Raw genomic sequence first — 22,741 nt, 5'->3', positions numbered from 1 at the left:
TAATAACAGAATCAAAGATGTTCAGTGTTAACATGTGTCAGCACAAATCTAAAACCTTACTCCCAAAAAACATTACTTTAAGTGACAACAGATGCTATTGTAGACCCTCAGCAGTACTGTAAGATTAAAAAAAAAAATCCTTAAAATGGGATGTGATACAAAAATGTCTCTAAAATTAATAGCTTTTCACTTATTTTGAATGTTTTGTGGTTTTACCTAAGAATTAGGATGGGCTTGGCTTAGTATTATTATTATTATTATTATAGGTGATATGGAATGTATTGAAATAGGGGTAGTTTCCTCACACATTAACACACTGCTATATTTGCATACAAGTGAGTTGTAAATTTAAAAAAAAGTAAATACCCACAGTGAAATGAATGCTGAAATGTTCATACCTGTATGGGTAGAATGTGGATGGCATACTTTTAACCTCTTTTGAAGTTTTAATATAAATATTGATTTTAGTAGTTAAGCATTTAATTCATAAAATACTTCTACAGAAATCCACATTAATGAACACCTATACATGATAGAAATGAAACTCTCATTAAGCCCTTTTGTCATTAATTCTTTTGTTGAATTTGTTGAATATTTGTAGAATATTTGCTTTTCTTGCTTACATTTACACCATTAGGCAGATGCCCTTATCCAAAGTGACTTAGAATGATCTCTTGTATAAACCTAAGCAGTTAAGGGTTAGGGGTCTTGCACAGAGGCCCAGGAGATGGTGGGATATGAACTAACGATCTTCTTAATCATTGAGCTATCACTTCCTCTGTGGCTGCCCATATATATGTGTGTGTGTGTGTGTGTGTGTGTGTGTGTGTGTGTGTGTGTGTGTGTGTGTGTGTGTGTGTGTGTGTGAGTGTGTGTGTGTGTGTGTGTCTCTTTCTTTTGGCTTCTCCCATTAGGGAGAAGACCTGCAGTAAGATTCATTGTCATTTAATTCTATCTTAATATTTGCTCTACTATTATCATAGTATATGTTAAAGGTTATGCAAAACACTGAAAAGGCCTTGATTAAACATTTTTTTCTTTCATATTGCAAAATGTGTACAGTAGAAATGTAAAATATAAAGATTAAAAATAAATAGTTTGAAACATAATTAAGCATTTACAAGAAGCAGTAGATATAAAACGATTATAAGTGCATTATAGATTTTAGCATTTCTCCCCTAACCCCCCACCACACATACATACACACACATGCACACACACACACACACACACACACACACACACACACACACACACACACACACACACACACCCACACACACCCACACACACACACACACACACACACACACATACATACATACATTTATATAACTGCTAAACAAATTAGGTTAAATGTTTTTTTTTTATTTAAATTATAAAATTAGACCCAGTTTCCAATAAGACCAAGTATCCACTATAGACTAACAGTACAGTTTTACCTTTTTGGACTATGACTACTAAAATAAATTCTTGTTTATATTTTCCACTTATATTAGCCAGGTATTAGAGACAGCATAAGAAAAGCAAAGCAGTGTAATACAGTGGCCCAAAACAGTTTGTCGATAGTTTCCTGTATATTATCAGGCAGCGGCTTCGGCTTGAGTCTTCTGTAAGACTTGCCTGTCAATAAACTGAAGGTCAATCGATGCGCCTGGGACAAGCAAAGTTCTTGTGATTGGCTTTACTGTCTTGCCTGTGGGATCAGGTTGTACTTCATAGTGTTTAATTAACTGAAAAAGAAAGGAAAGTTTCATTTATTTGGTTAGTCAGAGCCCAAGCTTCCACTACTGAAGTTCTTTATGTGCTAAAGTTCATCTAGACACTCTTTAATGGAACTGAAGTGAGAATAAAATCTGGCAAAAGGATAAATGCGTCATTGTTTTTATTTAGGTAAATGTAATTATTTTGTTGTAACTGGTAATTGTGATGACATGCGCCGTATGTAAATCTGAATTGTTTTCCAAAAAATAAAATAACAAGCAGACCAACATAACAGCACCGGTCAACTTAGAACAAAGTTAAAGTTTCTTGGGACGGTTAATGTTCCTTAATGTCTGTCATAGTCAACAAAATAAAGTGAAATTAGTTATTTAACAGTATTAAAACCATGTCACATGACAGTGTAAATGTATTTATACTGAAGGCCCTATTTAGCTTCCTGCATTATAACAGAGCTAAATTCTAATTCACATTATAATGTACATATTGCTTTGAGAACCATTTACATAATCTGGTTAGCACTATACACTCACTGTAACAGTGTGGCAGCAGGACAATGAAGTGAATTTTGCAAATACAGATTGAAATCCTTAGTTAATGTTCAAATAATGTAGCATTAAAATTTGGAAATGGGACTTTAAGCATGGCATGTTTGTTGGTGCTAGATGGTTCAACTCTGTGGGAGAAAAAGAAATTAACTGTTGATATGAGAGGTCAGAGGAAAATGGCCAGACTGGTTTGAGCTGACAAGGCTATAGTACCTCATATACAACAGAAAAACACTCCTATCAGTCAAGAGCAGGAATCTAAGGCTACCATGGACACAGAGTCATTCAAACTAAACCGTTTGATTGGTTGATTAGATAACCCCATAAAAGTGTAGGTTTGCAGATGTTCCCGTAAAAAGTAGTGTGTTTTGACACCATGTAAACAGCATACAGTGAAAAGTGGACTAATAGCTGATTATTTATCAACACTAATATACAGATTAAAGTACAGACGGTGAAAACTCTTATCTCTACTTATTCCACCACATTCATTGCTCAGCGGCTCAGAGGAACATCAGGGGAAATTAAATCACAGGTAAAGGGACAAAGTGCAGATAGCTAAGGGTTGACTCGTTTATGAGCTTACTTGGGACAGGATGAGATACATTTCCAGCTCGGCCACTCTTCTTCCCAAGCATGCGCGGATGCCGAATCCAAAGGGTACAGAGCCAAATGGGTGCTGGTTTAACTGCTTTTCTTCCCGCATCCAGCGCTGTGGTGAAAAAGTGTGGGGCTCTGGGAAAATGGTCTCATCATAGGACACCGCATAGTGGCACAAGTGGAACAGAGTCTTGGAAAGAGAAAATTTATATGAGTCAGCTGGTGATTTTTTTCTTTTGGGTTATCTAATTTCTTGCATCCTCCCAAACATACTGGAAAATAGACTGTCTTCATTACAATACTTCTATTATTACTATAATGATTAGGAAGGTATTACATTTACTAAAACCTTTTTTTTTTTTTTTTTTTAAACCCTTTTTACAATTCTAAAATGGTTTATTAAGGCTTGTTTTATTGAAATTTAAATTATGATAAACCATCACAAATTGTGCTGTTATTGAAAAATAATCAATGTTTGGTTGGTATGATGCCTCTCAGCAGAATTTCTGAAGTTGAATATTTTTTGAGGAACAGCATGTCCCCAAGTTGATTTCCTCCATTACACACTAATTCTCCCAGAAATGACAATCATTGATTTATTAAAAAATGGCACATCCTACTATTAACCATGGCAAAAAAAAACTTAATTATAAACCGATTTAAACCATGCTGTTATAAGGTCATGCAAGTGACCTTATAACAGCATGGTTTAAATCGGTTTATAATTAGGCTTGGATTCTTTGGAAAGTCCACCATAAAAGTCCCTGTACTGCTACTATAGAAAAAGACATAATAAAGAAAGAGTGCTAACAATATTGTCAGATGTCGTTACAGAATATGAATTCAACAGCACTGAGTGTTAGAATGCTTACATTTTTAGGAAAGCGGTGACCTCCCACCACTACTTCATTTTCAGCAGTGATACGAGCATTGCCTGGCACCACAGGATATAACCTAGAGGAGAAATTCATAAAAGTGACAAAACTATACTTCTTGATATAGCACAAAAGTAAAACAGTTTATCTAATCCCTCACCGAAGTGTCTCTTTAACAACAGCCTTCAGCCAAGGCATCTTCAAGATGTCTTCACTGGAAGTCATCTTGTCACCTGGGCAAACACTGATTACTTCATTGTACAGCCTTTGCTGGGCCTCTGGATTTTGAGCCAAATGGTATAGAGCCCAGGAAATAGTGTTGGATGTCTAAAGAGAATACAAATATTGCTATAAAAAATGCTAGTGCTCTGATAACTGTTTATTTAATAGTTCATAAATCCTGATACAGTGCCAAAAGATATTGCAAAAAATGTCACTGCTTACAGTGTCGACTCCAGCCAGCAGCAGTTCAGTGATACTTCCTAGCACCTGGGTGGGGGTCATTTGTTCACCAACCAGCAAGTGAGTAAGGTACTCACCATCAACTGGCAGTCCCTGCTTTACCTTTAACTGAATCTCTGCCATCTTCTCCTGAACTAGTTTATCCGCTAAAAAAAACAAAAGTTTTTGTAATCATTTTAATAACTAACAGAACTGCATAAATATGAATATTTATTCATTTCCAATTATGTGCTGGTTTGCTTAGTTGTTTGGTCATCTTGCACCACCTGTGACTTACCAACTTTGAAAAGGTGGTCCCATACAGCTACAAAGTGCTTCCAAAATGGCATGTAGGGCCACAAAGACTTCGGGAAAAGAATGATGATGGGGGAAAGACGGAACATTTCTCCCACAGAAAAGATGAACTTCTGCGTTTCCTCAGGGATCACCTCATTCAGACAACCTAGTCGTGTCTCAAATACCACAGAGCATATACCTACGCAAACATAATAAATACAGTACAAACTATGAGAAATATTTTACAGTTCACCACTCCGGTTTTTCTCATTTAAAGTCTCATTTTAACATAAAGGTTTGTATGAGCACAAATCAATAATGCTTCAGTATCTCATTAACAAATCTGATATTGTTAATGAATTAATTCATCTATTTATTCATTCATTCAAAAATCCATCCCACTGAATTTTATTTATATTTTGCTTTATATAAATAGTAGTCATAAAGTTACTATTAGTTCTGCTCCAACTAGTTATCACAAGACCTTTTATGACCTGAGTGCAATTTGTGTGCACTGTCACATAACCTGAAAACAAACCTGTTCCTGTTTGCCCTAGTCATACTAGAGACCAAGGAAACATGATTCTCTCACCTAATGACACATTCTTTTTACTTTCTGCCAGTGTTATATTTCGCAGAAGCCCAACACTCTTCATGAAAACTCCTAAAAACAGCAATGAGTTGCATTCATTTTTTTTTTACTAATGCCCTCCTTCCACAGTCACTGATTTTGGCCTCCTAAAAGAAGAGTCTGCTCTATTCTACATTATACTTTAACCAAACCTTCGGGTTGATACATTTCTGAAAAATTCTCCAAAATTTTTTTGATAGGTGTTAGTATTAAGTTAGTTCGCTATAGGATCTTTATGTTGTGAGTATGTAAGGTACACGGAAAGTCTTTGTCTGGGATCACACATCTCTGGTTACTATGTCTTCTTAAGTAACCAATTAGGAACAGTTTCAGCTCAGGTTTTTAATCCAGTTTGTATATATACTTATGTTATCTGCAATAACCTGAAGAAGAACATATGCACCATTCTGTGTGCTGTGTGATTCTTCCCTGATCAGAAAAGACATCACGGCATCGTTGATCATATGGAAAACCTCTCCAAGAATTAAGATTTTGTTCGGGCATGATAAACAATAGGTTATTTATCTTCATTATGATTTTTCAAGTACTGTATGTTCTCCAACAGACTCTAACAATAGGGTGTGGGAAGAAACATACTGTATTAAATGGGATCAACTTACACTTTCAAAGCACAGGGAAAACTACAAGTAAAGTTCTGATTTTCCCCTATCACTACCGGCTGCCTTCTTTTTGTTTGACAATACTTCCTTTCGGCTTCTCCCGTTAGGGGTCGCCACAGCGGATCCTCCGCATGTTTGATTTGGCATGTTTTTACGCTGGATGCCCTTCCTAACCCAACCCTCCCAATTTATCCGGGCTTGGGACCGGCACTGAAAGTGGCTGGGGTTGGTTCCCTGACCGGGGATCGAACCCGGGCCTCAGCGGTGAGAGCGCCGCATCCTAACCACTAGATCACCAGAGAACTTTCTTTTTGTTTGACAATATATAGCATAATCCAAATTAAAATCATCTAAATTAATTCCATATATGTAAATATATTAAAGGTTTAAACTGGGTGAATGGTTATGTAAGAGACCATATCCTTTGAAAACCTTAATTTTTTATTTTGTAGAATAATTTTCAGCTAAATATAAGCCTTTACTCTTTTTGCTAAACTTGTTTTATACACTCAGCCTATTTCCTGATTTAACTATACGACATCTCATTTTTCTAAATGTACGATTCTTGTTGCTGCACATACAACTGCACATTTTTGCACTTTGTACCACACAGTTCATATATTTTTTTGGCATCTTATATTTCTATTTTTGTTTTGTTTCATGTTACATACAGATATAGTCACCATTAATTGCTTACAGTACTTAAAAAGAACAGCATGAACAGAATCAATGAGTCCTGGAGCAAACAGACCCTAGAGCTGAAGGTTACATGTCAGTTCATTCTTTTTAGTTCTTGGCACTACACACTGGCTCTACATATATGTTGAAGTATTACATTTTATTCATATGTATTGAGAAAGAACAAGTTGTTTTTCTGGAAAAAGATATATGACAAGCATCTTATTAGATTTTGCCAATTACCTGTCAACCAGTTACAATGAAGATATATTTGGGAGCTGCACAAAAGGGCATGACAGAACAGATCCAGCAGACTAGATCTAGATGTTTAGCCCCACCAACAAAACAATAATTTCAAATCCATAATATACAGTACCATATGAAAGTATTCAACCCTGTTGGAATCCATCAGATCCTAGTAGTTCCACTAAATACCAATTACTTATAAAATCATCGTTTTCAGTTTTTTCAGATCTGCTTAGAAACAATGACTTTTAAAAGTGTACAATAAAAACCCATTGGATTGCAATAAAAATACTGTCTGGAACAATCTGGGTAAGTAATAAGGGTTATGCCTCAGACTGTAATCAGTGTACCAGCATACAGCCTTTCACACGGTTTCAGAGAGTGCATCAGCACATGGCAAGTAAAAACATGCACAACGTATAATCATCTCTTGAACTATACATCTACTGTTTTTAACTGCATAGATGCACAAATACAAAGGCACACAATAGTCTAATACTACAACTATATGCTGCAGACCAGTTATATAATGACGATATTAAAGTGCGCAGGTTGTACTCTTTATTTTTTTTTTTCTAAACTATGTTTGATCATTTATTTGCATCAAATCCAATATTAAATAAACCCATTATTGAGCCTCATGTTTGGACTCATGTTTCCTCTGGACTCTCTTATTACTTTACTCCCTACCAAACACACTGGATTATTGATTATCTGCGATAAAATTCCAATAAGTGTGAATGTGTGTATATATACACAGCACTCTGCGGACAGCCATCAAGGGTGTATTCCTATCTAATGCATTGTTCCATGCCTTCTCTTTTCATTCATATATATATATATATATATATATATATATATATATATATATATATATATATATATATATATATATATGTGTGTGTGTGTGTGTGTTTGTGTGTGTGTGTACTAATGTCATCTTTTTTCTCATAAAAATTTAATATAGCTTTTCAATCTCTCTCCCATTGTAGCCTCTCAGCCCTCAGTGTACCTTTATCTGTTTAAAGTCTAACTAGTCCCAGGAAGACACTATCTAATCAACCAACCAATACTTATCAGCCTTACATGAAAAAAATTCAAGGTCACTTCTAAGCAAATTCAAGGCCTTTTAATAAGGGTGAAGTCTGTCATGATCAAAAATGTCTGCTGAACTAGTTTAACATTTTGCTTCTATTTTATTACATTGTAGACAGGCACACTGTTTGTATAACTATCGACTAGAAGTGCAACCTATTTTTTTTGCTGTTAAGCACCCGGGGTTTAATTCTTATCAATTTCAGTGATCCGTCATGACATCCTGGAAAAGAATACTCTCATAGAGGCAGAAATGTTTCATCATAGGTTCAAAAGTCATTAGTCAGAAGAACACCATGACTGTTCCCACTAAGGGGACAAATGGATCTAAAGCATGTGTTCACATTTGATAAATAACATTGTTTAATGCTGAATGTTTTACCTTCAAATGCAAACTTGTAGAGTTCCCCAGCAAGGTCATGCACCATTACCCCATTGCCTTGCGTTGCCCTTAACCAAGCCACCTTGTTTATGAAATCTTTTACCACCTCGTTGATAGCGTTAGTGTAGCCTGATACATGTTTGGGCTTCAACATGCGAGGGTTCAAGATGCTTCTGATACGCTGCCATTCTGGCCCCATCCTGCACACGAGCAAGCAAGCAAGCAATAAGCAACAAAATAAATAAATAAAGTAATTAATACATTATTGTTATTATTATAATTACTATTATTATTATTGATTAATTATGAGATATAAAACTCTGACCCTGTTAGAGGACCGATGGCCTGGTTGCGGAGCTCCCGGTATCCTCTCCAGTGGGGCATGTCAGTTCGAATGGGGTGACGGCCCTCCTGTCTCAGTACCTGCTCTATGAGGTCTGCTCTGGCTACATTCACAATCACTAGTGGCCCATACTTGGACTTCCACATAGGACCGTATATTTTGCTGTGCTCAATCTACATAGGATGAAAATAATAACATAGGTTAAGCAAATATAGTGGAAAGAAAACCACAAAATCCAGACTGTATAATCAATCACAATTAAATATTTTCATACATAATACATTTACATAATCCTACATTTGAGCTGCGGTAAGAGTCAGGTGTTAAATATGAAGCAGAAGTGTGGAGCTCTCTAATGCTTGATTTATGTGAACACATCAAGGAGTAAAATCTGCTTTAAACCTACGAGAGACTTTTTAAAACAGGAATGTTTCACTTCTGCTGTATAAACAAGGTCAAAGATTTATGCTCTTCCTATTAGGATTGATGAGTATTTTGCCCTTTCTCCAAGCAAAAGTTGTAGATGCAATCATGATTCTGGTTTCATTATTAGTATGGAACAGAATATGCATGCAGCCTTTAAGATCATGAAATAAGACAGCAATGCTTTTGATTAGTACGTGATTGCCTAATTCTAAAAAGCTTAAAACTTGTTTCGCAAATTCCCAGACGTAATTTTGTAAATGCATGCGTTTTATATAACGCGTTTTATGTAAGTGCATTGCGCAGAATCCAGTTCTGATCATGTACAGGCTGCACAAATCCCTGTTTTGGGAAAGACGAATAGATAGTAGAGACTGGGCAGGGTGAAAGATAGAGCTCTTTACCTGCATTCGGTGAGTAATCGAAAAGTAGCCTTTGCCAAAAAGCCAGTATAGAGATGTTAGAAAGCTGGGGCCGCCCAGGTCTTCCATGGTCTTGAGCTTGCTGCTGCCGGTGACGGTGGTCGAGCTCTCCCGTCTCGCGCGCGATGCTTTCAGACATGCCGCCGCCGCTACGCATTTCACCCCAGGATGAAGCTCTTGCTTATATGCAAGTAGTCCACTTCTCACCACTGACCTACACAGCATTTCGACCACTCTGAACAATAGCTAGGTATATTCCCGATTGTTTTTCCTGCCGGACGACGTCCTAGTAATGGCTTCTTGTTTAGACCAGATGAACGATAGTGACCCTTCGGCTGAAAGCCTGATAGCGGAAATTCCACAAAAAAAAACAAACAAACGTGCAAAGGTCTTTTCATCTGACATCTGGCTTACGTTCCTAATCACACTCTTCTACAGAGCAACCTGTTTGACCTGCAACTACACAATACATTTATACCACAGCACTGTTGAATTGTACAATCGGATTAGTCAGAAGGTGTGGATTTATTCTCTATATAGTTCAGTAATAGCTCATTGGTTCTATAATCAAAGCTAAATCACAGGGACTCGCTGCCAATCTAAATAAAAAAGAACTAATAACAACAAGGAAAATAGTGTTCAAGTATATAATGAGGCTGTGTTTTGGTAGTCTCCAGTCACTGCATTGTAACACAGGAAATTAATTCAGTATACAAATCTTTCCAGCTTGTAACAACATTTTTTTCTCTCTAAAATTCACCAGAAAGTGAAGGAAAGTTCAATATCATGCGTTAACTTGCTTCAAATAAGTTTCACTTTACACACTACTAGAACTGGATGAACAAGTAAGTGATCATCACCAACCTGCTGTATTAAAGAGAAAAACTGCAGCGAACATCAGCTGTGAACTCATTAGGATTAAAGACCTGTACACCATCAGACCAAAACAGCACTTAGAAGAGATGCTGGACAAAGGACCTTGTTTTAAAGACTTCAACCAGAAAAATATAAATTCTGAATATACATTTTACATTTATAAATTATCCCCCAATGAGCCAGAGGTGATGGTGGAAAAGACAAAGTCCTTAAAAAGGAAGACAAAACCTTGAGTAGGACCAAACGCAATAGAAAAGCCATCCTCATCTTATATTATAACTGTGTACTATATGTTCACAAAATGTAACCAGAAACCTGTGTAACTTAAGACTATAAAAATCAGTTTTCTAAAAAAAAAAAAAATTAAGTTGAAGTTATCAAGTGTGATATCTATAGATTCGATGTGCTCACACAGTACTCACATTGAACATTAGACTGTTAGTTTTGGGACATCCTCATCATCAGCAAGTGGTTTTTAAGTGATGGGAACTCCAGCAAGAGGTAATGTGTAATAAATACTTTTGAAGTTTTTGTCTGTCTGTCCACTGCATCAACTGTACTGTCTGATCCTGCTGCACAGCTTGCTTTAATGTACAATTTAATGTTGCACACAAACACCAAACCAAATCCTGAAAGCACAGCTCAAAGTGTTTCTGATTCTGAAGTCATGGTCTCACATTGAAGAGAACTAGAATATGAATGATACAAATAAAATGATGCAACCATTATTTTATTATTCTACACACCTATATGTTCAAGCACTACTTATAGATGCACATTTATTATCTCCAACACCAGTAGAAAGCTTTTCTAATAATCTTTCTGTTCCATTTGTGGTAAAAAAAACAAAAACAAAAAACAAACAAACAAAAAACTAAAAGTATCTTTGACCTCTCTGAATGTGGCTTCATCAAAGATAAGAAACCAAAGCGATCCATAGATGAGTGTAGTGGAAAGCAGAAAATATACATTTTACTATATAATACTATAATAAGCAGCCATGGTTAATTTCCTGATCAAAAGCACCTCTTATCTACAGGTTATAGCACTAAAATTGCTCTAAGCAACCTTCTTCAAATAAATGATTACAACATACACATTCAAGTATTGCAGGCTATAAGCAAAAAAAAAAAAAAAAAAAAACACCTGAATATGAAATTGTGATTATTACAGACTAATATACGATGTACAACATTAATTTCTAATAATCTTAAGACCACAAATTCACAAAAAAGCATTTGGAGCTAAAAAAACAACCAGTCTCCGAAAACAAATAAGGCATTTCTACAAATTCGAACACGATATTCTCTCACACCTTTGGCACTCACACACACACACACACACACACACACACTTTGTAAGTGAAAGTAACTGTGTTTTGGGGAAAAATAAAGAATCTATATGTTTTACACAATTGCAATGAACATAATAAATAATTAAATTCATATGAACATTTTCACAGCTTTCAACCTGACAACCACAGAACACGTCAGGTGTGGACAAAACACTGCTCTTCTGAAGAAAAAATAAAGTAATTATTAAATGTTGACTGATAATTAAAAATCCCCATATCACAGTGTTCGTGACAGGGCAGGTCCTGGTGTCCCTGTCACTCGGATCCTTGACAAACAGTGTGCCTTAATTCCTTCTGCCCTCAATCATCATCGCTTTCACTGCCAGATTCACTCAGCTGAAGATCGTTTTCTGCATCAAAATAGAAGGATTCAACAAGTCACGATATGGAGAAACAAACTGTTCTAAAACACACACACACACACACACACATATATATACACACATTGTCTTAAATAAATTTCCTCACTACAAACTAAATGGATATTTGTTTTGCATTGTACCTAACCAAGTGCATGTTTTCTTTAATAGTGACACAGAGGCCAATTATACAAAAAAGTAGACCATGTTCTCCAAATGTGTCATTTGTCACAATGAAACTCCCAATGGTCTTCTTTTCACCTTTTTAGTGTCTGGTGAGTCTGTAGTTACCATAGCCTCATATTTCTTTCATTGCAAGATTTATTTCTTTCCATTGCTATGCGTGAGTGAGTAGGTGTATAGGTGGTCCTAACGAAGTGGTTGTTGTATGATTTACACAAGACACACACCACATATTCTAAAGAATATAAAGAGCACTGTGGGAAACTGGAAATCATTAGACTTTGACCCTGTGTGCGTCAGTGTTACCTGCAGCTCTTTTAGAATTCGACTACTTTGATCTACATCCTGGTTGTCAGGCATACAATAAATCAATGACATCTAAATACATTCAAATGCTCATTGAAATGATGTATTTCTACCCAGAATCTAAAGCGAATTCTAAAATCATAGATACAGAAACACTAAACTTCTCAGCATGTAATACATGAGGCCTCGTCTTGTACTTATTGAGCAAACTCTTACCGTGGTTACTGTATAATCGTAAAAGCGTGACAGTATCAGTAACAATATCTGAAACTTTACAACTGTTGGTTACATGTATGGCATTTGCCAGACCTTTATCCAGAGAGACTCTCATTCATACAACTGAGCAGATGAGGGTTAGGGCCTTGCTCAAGGGCCCCGCAGTGGCAGCTTGGTGGTGGTGGGATTTTAACTCATGACCTTGTTATCAGAAGTCCAACATCTTAACCACTGAGCTCCAACTTCCCCCTACGACTTCATGAAATGCCATTTTGCAAATCACAGAAGAACTAGAACCTTGAGTTTTGGGCTGTTTTTCAGCCTTTAGCAGGACTGTGTTTATTGGTCACTGAATTACTTTGCAATGCAGGTGATCCACAAACGTGTGGCCACAGTGTGTATAAACAAACGAACATCAAATACTCACTGAGTGTGTTCATGAGGTGTCCACCGCCCTCCTCCATGCGCTCCTGCGAGGTGAGGATGGGCATGCTGTGGGTGGATGCGGGCACTGTGTGAGATCTGCCTGATGAAGCGTGGCGTTCATCTTCAGAGTCGCTGCTGCTTGAGCTGCCCTCGCTGCTAGATGAGGAGGAGCTTTGAGAGTCGGAGGAGCTGTCACCACTGCTCATCTGATCCATCACTCGTGCCTCAGCCATCAATTCTAAAAAGTGTGTGCAATTAAATAAGAATACAGGACACAATGTTTTTATTTTATAATTCCTATTTTTATACTTTAGAATAATTCTTTTTATAAAAAAAAACTATATTCTTGTCTATTGACACGTTGGACAATACCAAGCATTTCGCTACGTCGTACTATGTATTGATGACAAATACAATTTGAACAAAAAAATTCTTTGTTCGTCCTTCAACCTGCTTTTTTTCATTAATTTTCTTCTGAACAAGCCTGGTTTTGAGCTCATTAATCAGATAAGAGAGGGTAAATAAAAAAGTTAAAGCTAGATGAAACGTAACGCCGCAAGTCTGTGATCTCATGAGATTCCTTCAGCCAAATATTTTACTGTTGCTATACGTTATGTGTCGCGACGAATTACAGGCGCTGCTTCCTTACATTGCTGGGTTATAGAGAATTGCTGCACCAGTCAGGGATGCTGACGTCCCAAGAAAGGCGAGGTTTCCAGTATAAAAGCACCGCAACGAAAGCGGAACGGGGGCGTTAAGGTGAGGGAGATGGTGGAGTGTTTTAAATTAAAACCTGCAAGATTTTTGTTAGTTTAAATGCCTGGTGCTAGTTATTTACTTCTCTCTTGTAAATTTCTTTCACCACAGTACAGCACTATCATTCACCCTGTTCCTAAACGTGTTGTGTGGACAGCGACTCTACATTCCTTCCCGTAGCGTTACTAGTCTTTTCACAAGACTAGTAAACTAAACAGAAAACTAAAGCTACTCCTGGGTCTCGTTTATGTCTATTCCTTCCGGACCCCATCACAAGGTTACTGCATGTTACTCCCCCTTTGTCCTAGGCTTTAAAAGGGGAACGCAACAATACAATATGGATTTGGCACAGGATACCTCTCTCAATGTCATCCATGGGAGAAGCAGGAGACAACTTCTCTTTAACAGGGGAGCTCTTGGAATTGTTTGGGGCTTTTCCTCCATGGCCACTCTTCATTTGCTGACTGAGTCGAGTGGTCTGTTGTTCCAGACGTGACTGGACCTTACTGCTGCCCTCCGCTCTGTGTTCAAAAGGAGAGAGCACAGACAAACATTAAACATGGAGAGAACATTTTATTACCGTTGAATGTGTCGGTGAAAAATACACACCTGGTCTTTTTGACGGAAATATTGCTATTAAGCTTCTCCAGTCGATATTCTCCTGTGTCATGGTTTACAATAAGAATGCACTCCTTCATATAAGGCCTTTTGGACCCTTTAAACACGGTCACTGGGGCAGTGGAACCCTGTAACATTGGATAGGGGCAAAAATAATAGAAATAATAGTTTAATTCCCCTCTTTGTCATGAATTAAAGGTCTGGCAAATCTGATTACACATAATGCGGTATTTATTTGTCCTACCTCCAAGTTAGGCAATGTTATAGTGACTTGTTCTCCCTTTCCAACTTCAAGATCCCCCTCACAGGTAGTGTCTATGGATGCGGGTTTAAAGTCATCTGTAAGCACAAATGAATGTAAGCGATAGGTCATGAGTAAAAGTGTTGCTGCTGCTACTTTTGTGACTTTCTTTTAAAACCCTTCAGTGAAATCTCAAATTTTTAATGCAGCTGCTATGGAGAGAGCAGAATGAGTCGACACGTCACCAGCAACAAGCACGGTTTAGCTGTGTTTTTTCCCCCCACAAACCTAAGCTCCCTCCAATCACTAGGCTTGTTAGATAATATACAATATACCCTCTTTTATCATCTCCCCTAACTATCACCTGGAAGGAGTGTCAAGGCTACGAGACGAGGCATTATGACATTGTGTGCGTCATTATATATGCATGAACACATTCAATACTTTATAGTCAGAATCTAATCAGCAAATCCTGACCATCCTAATGCAGAGGTATCATCAACGGCCTAGTAATCACTAATCACAGCTGTTTTAAAAATCAACTTGAATTTTTCCTCACACATATTTATCTGCTCAGAGACTTAAATACGGAAGTCCTAAGAAACCATTCATTATAATGTTTTCTCATGTTAATCCAGCGCGTGTCCAAGCGCCAGCTGCCACAAACGGTTATGGTTATTGTGCAAGATGCTGCTTCTAGAACATGCTCTTAAGCTGAATACACAGAAAAGTGAAGTACTGATCACGAGATATTTTCTAGATGCAGCATCATGGATAATAACCATAAAGTTTTTATCAAAAGAAAAACATGAGAATGCATGACCTCATAGGACTGCCATATTTATATGTATTTGTAATACATATATTTATCTGCACTTGTCAGTTTGCACAAGGTATCTATCTATCTATCTATCTATCTATCTATCTATCTATCTATCTATCTATCTATCTATCTATCTATCTATCTATCGCCACACTCTCTTCTTGGTTAAATTTGCACGTTATAAAAAGGCAAGTTATTCCATCTGTAATTGTTCCCCTGATGTCATCTTCCTAACAATTCTCTACCACTGCTTCAGTCATGCCACATGATCAACTCGGTCCAAATGAATATGCAGGCTTCTCGGTGACGTCGTCTCGCGATTTTGCAGGGCCTTCATGAACAGGCAGTACATACCTTCCCCTGAAAAAACGTTACAGTAGTTTCACCACCAGATGGCGCAGTTTCCACTTGAGATGAAGCCGTGCTTTCTGTCTGTCTCTCGCTTAAGTGAACGAGTCAGCGTTTTCATGAATTTTTTAATAAATATATAAATTATCACATACAGAAAAACCTCAGAAAACCCAGGATGATTAAGTTTAGCAGCTTAGAGCTAAGAACTAAATAAACTCAGTACTCAGCAGGTAGTTTAGTATTAACAGCTGACTAATACATTGCCTGTATATATATAATTTTTTTTTTGCTCCATGAAAAGTAGGATTTTTTGGGACTTAACAGTAAATAAAGAAGCTGTTTTTCAGTTCGATGATTAAAGTATGTATACATAAGAAGATGACACTTACATCGTACCGTATGGAAAGCACTTTTGGGTTGTTTCTCGAAAGTTTCGCCTAATTTAAGGACATGCTCTTGATTGTCAAAGTTTGAATATGATGTCCCATTCATTCTAATGACAAAATGCCTCTCATATGTTGACTAAATGACCGGTTTCTTAATTCCCACGTGTTTTTTCGATGGCATCTGCGGCAGAACTAACTCACGTTAGCCACCTGAATTTGGCTGAAGAAATACAGCAACTCATAAGGGATTTCCAAAAGGACCCCAGCGGAAGTCGCTTTCGTCACAATAAAAGTCCCCTCGCTTGCAAAACGGCATTTACACCAACTTGTATGTGTAAAAAGTTTAGTGATATTATTACATTGCAAATATTGCAATATCTAGTTGCTGCTTAATTCGGTGCATCAACTATGTGCAAATTTGCCATTTTTTAATTCAATATTATCTACAATATAGTTCACTGTTAAAGTACAATTACTGCTCATGCAGCTCATCTGTTGCTCTGAATAAAATAATCTCAATTATCGTATAGTAGTGTATGAGTTTACATTTCATTTGTAGGCTGCTTTCAACAGTTGACTTTGTCCCAAAGCAGTTTGACAAAAGATAAATTGGTTATAAAATATTAAATTGTTATATGTTTATCCATAAGAGTGAGCCAGTGAAGACAGTGGCAAGTAAAGACTCCCTGAAACAGTAAGAAGAAACCTTGAGAGGAACCACACTCACAAGGAACCCATAATCATCTGGGTGGCACCGGATGTCCATTCATTACAGTCCCATCATTGTTGAGGTGTGCAGTAGTAAGGGCTTAAATGCAGAACTCTTCATGTAGACTGTGATCCTAAGCAAATGTCATGGATTTTTAGGTAGTTCATGTATAACACATTTACACATATATCCACATATAACACATACAAAAAACACCACAGAAATTAGTTAACTGAGACTTTATTAGAAAGTAAATCTGCCAAGAAAATCCAAATGCTAAAAAACATTATACATTACTCCTTAAAATGTTAATTGATTAAACCTAAGGACTAAATGGTAAAGTCTTTTTAAATATATAATAAATTAAAAGAACCATATGGTTAAAAAAAAAAGTGCATTTGTTGAATCACTAACAGTTGAAATGGAAATGTTTTATACAGTCGAAATGATTCTTGCAAGCAACATATTAAACCTGCAGTTGCTTTGATGTTCCTCCATCTGAATTATGTGCACATATGACCAGTCACTGTAATGTCCAAGGCTGTTAACAAAATATATTAGGAACTGCACATCTTGGGGAGAAAGTGGGGATTTAAAGGAACTATGTCATTTCTGTACAAGAAAATCCAATATGAGTGTCAGAATTTATTTATTAAAAAAAAAATAAAAAATTTGTTTTTTGTTGTTGTTGGTTTTATCGATCACCACACAGTGATATACTTTCAGAACCACAACAAGGGGTAAAGCACAGAATGTGCAGATATATTACATTTCTATTAAAAGATTTATCATAGAACATGAAAATGATTAAATGATACTGTTAGTGTCAACAGTGAAAATGCTATGCATGGGGTTTATTACAGACTGTCATTTATGCAAATATATCATCTTGGTTTTCACTCTGTTATGGGACAAAAAAAAGAAAGACTTTCCACAGGACCAGGGATCCCACTTACTGCTGGTTTCAATATTTCATAAGGAAGAAAAATAATCAGCTACTGATTATTTTCCAAAACCAGTCCAAATGCGCTTTTTTCCATCTATAAATACAGCAATTTGTCAACACTAACAATTTGGTTGATTATAAAAGAACACATCTGTTCATGTGTAACATTGTGTTTAATGCTGTGGAACTTCGGTGGTGTGTTTTTGTATTTCTTTTATGGTTTATAACAACCATAAGCATTTGTTTCCTCAACAATGTTTCTTTTTTCTCTCTCTAATAAAATGAAGACAAAAATGCCCAGTTGTCACGATTCAGTGAAACTTTTACGGAAACAGGCTTTATGTCAGACTGACAATGGAGACTCATGCTTTAGAAAAGAAAAAAAGAAAAATTCAAGAATTTCTTGAACCCATTAAAAACTAATTTGTGTGCAGCATCCGACACACAAGATCTTGTGCACGTGTCTACAGAAAAGACACCGTATTAGAATGAGTGTGTGATTCATATGACTTTAGTTACAGAAAACAAATCAACACCTTTAGAAAAAGTCTGATTTGAGCTCTGTGGTTTGATTGCTATGACAGGTCACTATTGGGTCTTGCAATAATGCTGGTAATAATAAGGTTGACTAACTCGACACGTTTGCTTACATCTGTTTATTAAGGAACTAATTGTGTTGCCTGGTGTAATTGCTGAAAAGTTTGTTTCTAACCTGCACAACATGAAGCTGTGCACTGAGACTAGACTATTTTAGATTTAGGTGTTGTTTTGAAGATCAAAGTGATGGAAAATCTGAAGCAATGGTGGACACAAAAAAATGGTGTATGCAAAAAACCCCATAAAAAGCAAGTGTGTACAGGTATCCATTTTTCTTACAGGAGAGAAGCTGCAAAAACCTGGAACAAAGCTGAGCGTTTTAGCAAAGACAAAATAGTTCAGGTTTCGAACAGCTTTCTAAAGGCAGCACAGATCTCCTGGATCATGTCAGAGGTGGTGGTAGCACGGCCATACTTGTGAAAGGCTTGATTGTTACACTGCCTGGTCAGTGAGGCAGCACCGAAAGCAGCCACCAGTGTAGGATTCATGCTGGAGAAACAAACATGTGCATTAAACCACAAATATTTCTGTGTGTGGCTCAAAGAGAGATGAAGAAGATGATTTATATAGATACATACCCTTCAGTTGTACTTAATGATGAACTCAATGCCCAATGGGAAAATACTCCTAAAGAGCCAGACAGCAAATCTCCCTGTCCTCCACAGCGACGTCCACTTCCCTCCTGACTGCATGTTAACACTAAAGACAATAGGAACCCAATGCAATATAAATAAAAAGCCTTTAGAAGGGAACAGGGTCGAGTTTAAACTGACTGACCGTGGTTGCCGTCAGTGATGATGTCCTCCTCCCCTTTCAAAACCAGGGTCACGTTACCTAGTGCGATGCTCAGCTGCTGCGCTGTGACCCTGAGGTCAGTGCTATCCAGGGGCTGATGGTGCTGTGATGAAAAATGTGAAACTCAGTTCATATTTCCTAAAATCTCTCACCAAGTTCTCTTTCTTAAAATGAGCGTATAACAATGACAAAGAATTCTAATTCACAGTAGTATGGTTACAAAAAACAAAACCAATTCAACACAAACGTTTGAACACGTCCCTCACCATTGCCTCATACAGACGACTGAACTCCATGAAGTTGGGTGTCAAGATTCCTCTTTGATATCCCTGAACGACTGAAGGCTCTTTGGACACTAACCAAAGTCCATCCTGCACGAAAACACGTACTAAACGTTATACTTTCATCTGTGCGGTGTTCTACAGTGCATGTTTGTAATATCCTAGAAAAAAGCCTCCCTACTCACTGCATCAATGACTATTGGAATTCCTCTTGACTTTGTCTTTTCAATAACCTCCTACAAAATATCATTACACGTTATGCATGGTAAACAGCTTTCAAATATAAATAGGTCCTTAAAAAGCCTACTGGATTATTCCCCAACCTTCATTTTGCACTTACCCTTGCATTATTAAGAAGCTTGTCGTCCCTGCCCAAGCCTGGCCCCACTACCAAACTATGAAGCCTCGGCAGCCACTTCTCTATTTCCTGCACAGCATTGGGACTGTCTCTGTAAGTTTCCACAGGAGAGAGGAATGCACTTTCAAATCAGTAGTGCGTGTAGATATAACAACCGCATCAGATGATTCGATCAATGCACTTACAGTACAGGATGAACTATGAGCTCAGGGCTGTAAGATTTAATCACAGGGGCAGCATCTTTGGTGCAGAATACGTGGGAAAGATCCGCACCCTAAGAAAACCGAAAACAGCAGCAGCACATGATGAGTGTCACATACAGGCCAATATTAAATTGTGCCACTCAGGTTGCTTACAAATTATTCTACATACTATTTTCAGTGCAGAAATGGCAGCAAAGTAAGGTGCTCCAGTGTACCTAATGAAACAGAAGAGAATTACTGATGGGGAAAAATAAAAGGAGCTGGTGCACATTTAACGTTTGTTGACTGTATAATCGTAGCGCTCACTAACTCTTGACATCCTCCGATGACTCCTATGCGGCCATCTTGACCCTTGTGCTTTTTAGACGTCAGCGGAGGAATGGTATTTTTGACCAATGCCAGGATGTCCATGCTTCTGTGTGCGACACCTCCCAGGGAAAATGCCCGCTGGATAACTACAGAAAACACAAGAATAATTTCAACAACTGCTTCAGGCCATCGGACCATTCCTTCAGCTCTTGGCTAAAAAGAAAAATACTGTATATTCCCTTTGATATGTGACTAATAATGATGTATTTATAATACTTTGATGTTTAATACACACAATGTGAATGAATATGCTAATTTTGGCAGTATGATACTATCTAAATACCACCCTGAAAACAAACAAAAAAGAAAGCAAATGCTTATAATATGAAGAAAAAAATTCTTGGCAGATGTCAGTGACCTAATAAACGATCAAATATCGGAACCAGAACACATTAGGTCAGTAGTGAAAGGCGTCAGTCCTGCGCAGACCTGGAGCAGCTGGCGGACTCAGGTTGGTATAATCGACCTGGCAGGTTTGATGGCTATGGCTGCCACCAAAAAGACGTGAATGAGATACAGAGGGACCAGTCTTTGAGTTACGAGTGGACTGAGGAGCAGGTGAAGACGTGACTGTGGGTGTGGTGAGACCAGCAAACATCTGCCCCAGCATCTGCAACATGTGCATCTCTCTCGTGTGCTCTGTCTCCCTGCGAAGATCCTCGGCTTGGAGCCGCTGCTCCTCAAGTCTATAAAAGTTCTCTTCTGCCTCCAAACTCTGCTCCAGAAACTTCTCCATTAGCTTCTCCATCGACAGGTTTGCAAAACGCTTTTTGTGCCGCCTGCTTCCTGCAGACGATGGCATGGTGGTGGTCTGTTCTTCGGTCTGCTTTGCTGGAATATCCGCTACATCTGGAACAAAGTATACAAGAAGGCGAGATGGTGACTGGATGCCATTGTGCATGTTCTAATGAACTGTGTTTTGGTAAAGTACTCACTACTGCAGCTGCCCACAGTCACTGGGATAGGGTAAGGGGGATACTCGATTTTCACAGGATAGTCCATGTTTGAGCATTCTCCTGCACCGTCCACGTCCGACTCATGCGGCTGGTCCACACTCTCTCCATCTTCTTCAGTGCCATCCAAGGTTTCGTCTCCTTCAGCACCCATGCCCTCTAGATCATGGGCATCCAGCCCTGCTGACACCCTGCTGCTCAGGATCCTCTCCATGTCTTTGTAGAACCTGAAGATCTTGGAATAGTGGCCGTTCCTCTTTGAGGCCTTTTTCGCCTGGAAATATTGCCTTTTCAGGCTCTTAACCCGCACCCGGCACTGATCCGGGGTCCGATCGTAGCCCATGTCCCCCAAACGTCCAGCCACGTCGCGGTAAACGTGACTGTTTCGGAAGTTTCCGTCCAGCGCCGTCTGCACGTCGTGCTCTCCCCAAATAGTCAACAGTGCTCTAGTCTCCGCGTCTGACCAGTGGTATCCTCGAGTGGGATTCACCAACATGATCGAGCGGTGCACAAAGAAATAAACCGGATTTGTTAGGCAGGAACCGAGTCAAGAAAACCGCGATTATTTACTGTCACCTAGCTAATCATTCCGCTAGCAGGTGTTAGCCAAAACCTAGCTACTTATCTAGCTAGTGTTTTTTTTTTTTTTAATTCTCTTCGTGTATGCCATAATTCCTGGTGGAAAATGGGTCTCGATTATCGGAATAATAAGCAAAACAAAAAATAAAATAGAATAAACCACAGCTGCACAGAAGCGCTAATGACAATAGGGTTACCGTTATATTACAGAGCGGATTATCAAAACTTAATCCGAGCTCCCCCCCCCCCCCCCCGCACACACGTCAGAGATTTGTGCGTTCGACGTCATTTAGTAGTGCACACACCAGGGCACAGGAGCGACTTAGAGATCCGAACAGGTATAATTTCAGCTTGAATTCATTATCTGTGATAAGTGACATCGCCTCCCTCAGCCACATATGCTAATCATGGGCATTAGAGAAGGTAGACTAGGCTGCTATCACCCCCCCTCTCCCCGGTGTGAATTTACCTCTCTCTCCTTTCTCATAGAGAAGAGTTACTGCAAAACAGAAGGCTACAGTTAAGACCCGGATGAGCAACTTTGCTTCCATTCATATTCCCATTTCGAAAGAGTGATCGATTCTGGTCTTACCAACGGACCAACTTTGGAGCGATGCAGCAAAACTGGGGAATGCTCGTTTGAGCTGCATGAAGCTCACCTTCGGCGTGCGTGTTCACGCTGAACACAAGCCCCACTCCGAGTGTGCTACGTCATTCGAGCGTCCAATTAAAA

General features: G+C 38.2%; 3 protein-coding genes across 3 annotated transcripts; all 3 read right to left on the bottom strand.

The window, feature by feature from the left end:
• Nucleotides 1-1,347: 1,347 nt before the first annotated feature.
• Nucleotides 1,348-10,232, bottom strand: cyp27a3 (cytochrome P450 family 27 subfamily A member 3). Its single transcript, XM_083535858.1, has 9 exons — nt 9,306-10,232; nt 8,461-8,651; nt 8,136-8,335; nt 4,485-4,682; nt 4,190-4,353; nt 3,906-4,072; nt 3,743-3,824; nt 2,857-3,060; nt 1,348-1,733 (listed from the first exon to the last, which is right to left on the bottom strand). Exons 1-9 carry the CDS (start codon nt 9,546-9,548, stop codon nt 1,584-1,586), a joined length of 1,599 nt encoding a protein of 532 aa, XP_083391984.1. The 5' UTR covers nt 9,549-10,232; the 3' UTR covers nt 1,348-1,583.
• A 681-nt stretch (nt 10,233-10,913) lies between these two features.
• Nucleotides 10,914-16,469, bottom strand: eaf2 (ELL associated factor 2). Its single transcript, XM_083535904.1, has 6 exons — nt 16,222-16,469; nt 14,662-14,756; nt 14,409-14,545; nt 14,157-14,320; nt 13,045-13,281; nt 10,914-11,903 (listed from the first exon to the last, which is right to left on the bottom strand). Exons 1-6 carry the CDS (start codon nt 16,322-16,324, stop codon nt 11,854-11,856), a joined length of 786 nt encoding a protein of 261 aa, XP_083392030.1. The 5' UTR covers nt 16,325-16,469; the 3' UTR covers nt 10,914-11,853.
• A 684-nt stretch (nt 16,470-17,153) lies between these two features.
• Nucleotides 17,154-22,686, bottom strand: naxd (NAD(P)HX dehydratase). The gene is made up of 12 exons (XM_083535857.1): nt 22,601-22,686; nt 21,412-22,507; nt 20,906-21,325; nt 20,418-20,562; nt 20,277-20,322; nt 20,090-20,178; nt 19,887-19,995; nt 19,732-19,782; nt 19,532-19,636; nt 19,248-19,368; nt 19,049-19,169; nt 17,154-18,959 (listed from the first exon to the last, which is right to left on the bottom strand). The coding sequence occupies exons 2-12, from the start codon at nt 21,923-21,925 to the stop codon at nt 18,809-18,811; spliced, it is 1,872 nt and encodes a 623-aa protein (XP_083391983.1). The 5' UTR covers nt 21,926-22,507; nt 22,601-22,686; the 3' UTR covers nt 17,154-18,808.
• Between the last annotated feature and the right edge of the window lie 55 nt (nt 22,687-22,741).

Source organism: Silurus aristotelis, assembly GCF_946808225.1.
Source record: "Silurus aristotelis genome assembly, chromosome: 3".
Taxonomy (NCBI): domain Eukaryota; kingdom Metazoa; phylum Chordata; class Actinopteri; order Siluriformes; family Siluridae; genus Silurus; species Silurus aristotelis.
Note: the sequence above shows the minus strand (reverse complement) of the source record. Positions and strands in the feature narration are given on the sequence as shown.

Excerpts from the sequence above, each read along its gene's own strand:
- cyp27a3 (XM_083535858.1), bottom strand. The coding sequence starts at position 9,548 with ATGCTGTGTAGGTCAGTGGTGAGAAGTGGACTACTTGCATATAAGCAA. Across the intron at positions 4,683-8,135 it reads CTACAAGTTTGCATTTGAAG|GTATATGCTCTGTGGTATTT; the intron begins GTAAAACATTCA and ends ATGTTTGCGTAG. Across the intron at positions 1,734-2,856 it reads TGTATCTCATCCTGTCCCAA|TTAATTAAACACTATGAAGT; the intron begins GTAAGCTCATAA and ends TTTCTTTTTCAG.
- eaf2 (XM_083535904.1), bottom strand. The coding sequence starts at position 16,324 with ATGAATGGGACATCATATTCAAACTTTGACAATCAAGAGCATGTCCTT. Across the intron at positions 14,546-14,661 it reads TAACATTGCCTAACTTGGAG|GGTTCCACTGCCCCAGTGAC; the intron begins GTAGGACAAATA and ends CCAATGTTACAG. Across the intron at positions 13,282-14,156 it reads CATGGATGACATTGAGAGAG|AATTGATGGCTGAGGCACGA; the intron begins GTATCCTGTGCC and ends CACACTTTTTAG.
- naxd (XM_083535857.1), bottom strand. The coding sequence starts at position 21,925 with ATGTTGGTGAATCCCACTCGAGGATACCACTGGTCAGACGCGGAGACT. Across the intron at positions 20,179-20,276 it reads CCATTTCTGCACTGAAAATA|GGTGCGGATCTTTCCCACGT; the intron begins GTATGTAGAATA and ends CGGTTTTCTTAG. Across the intron at positions 19,996-20,089 it reads CTCATAGTTCATCCTGTACT|AGACAGTCCCAATGCTGTGC; the intron begins GTAAGTGCATTG and ends GGAAACTTACAG.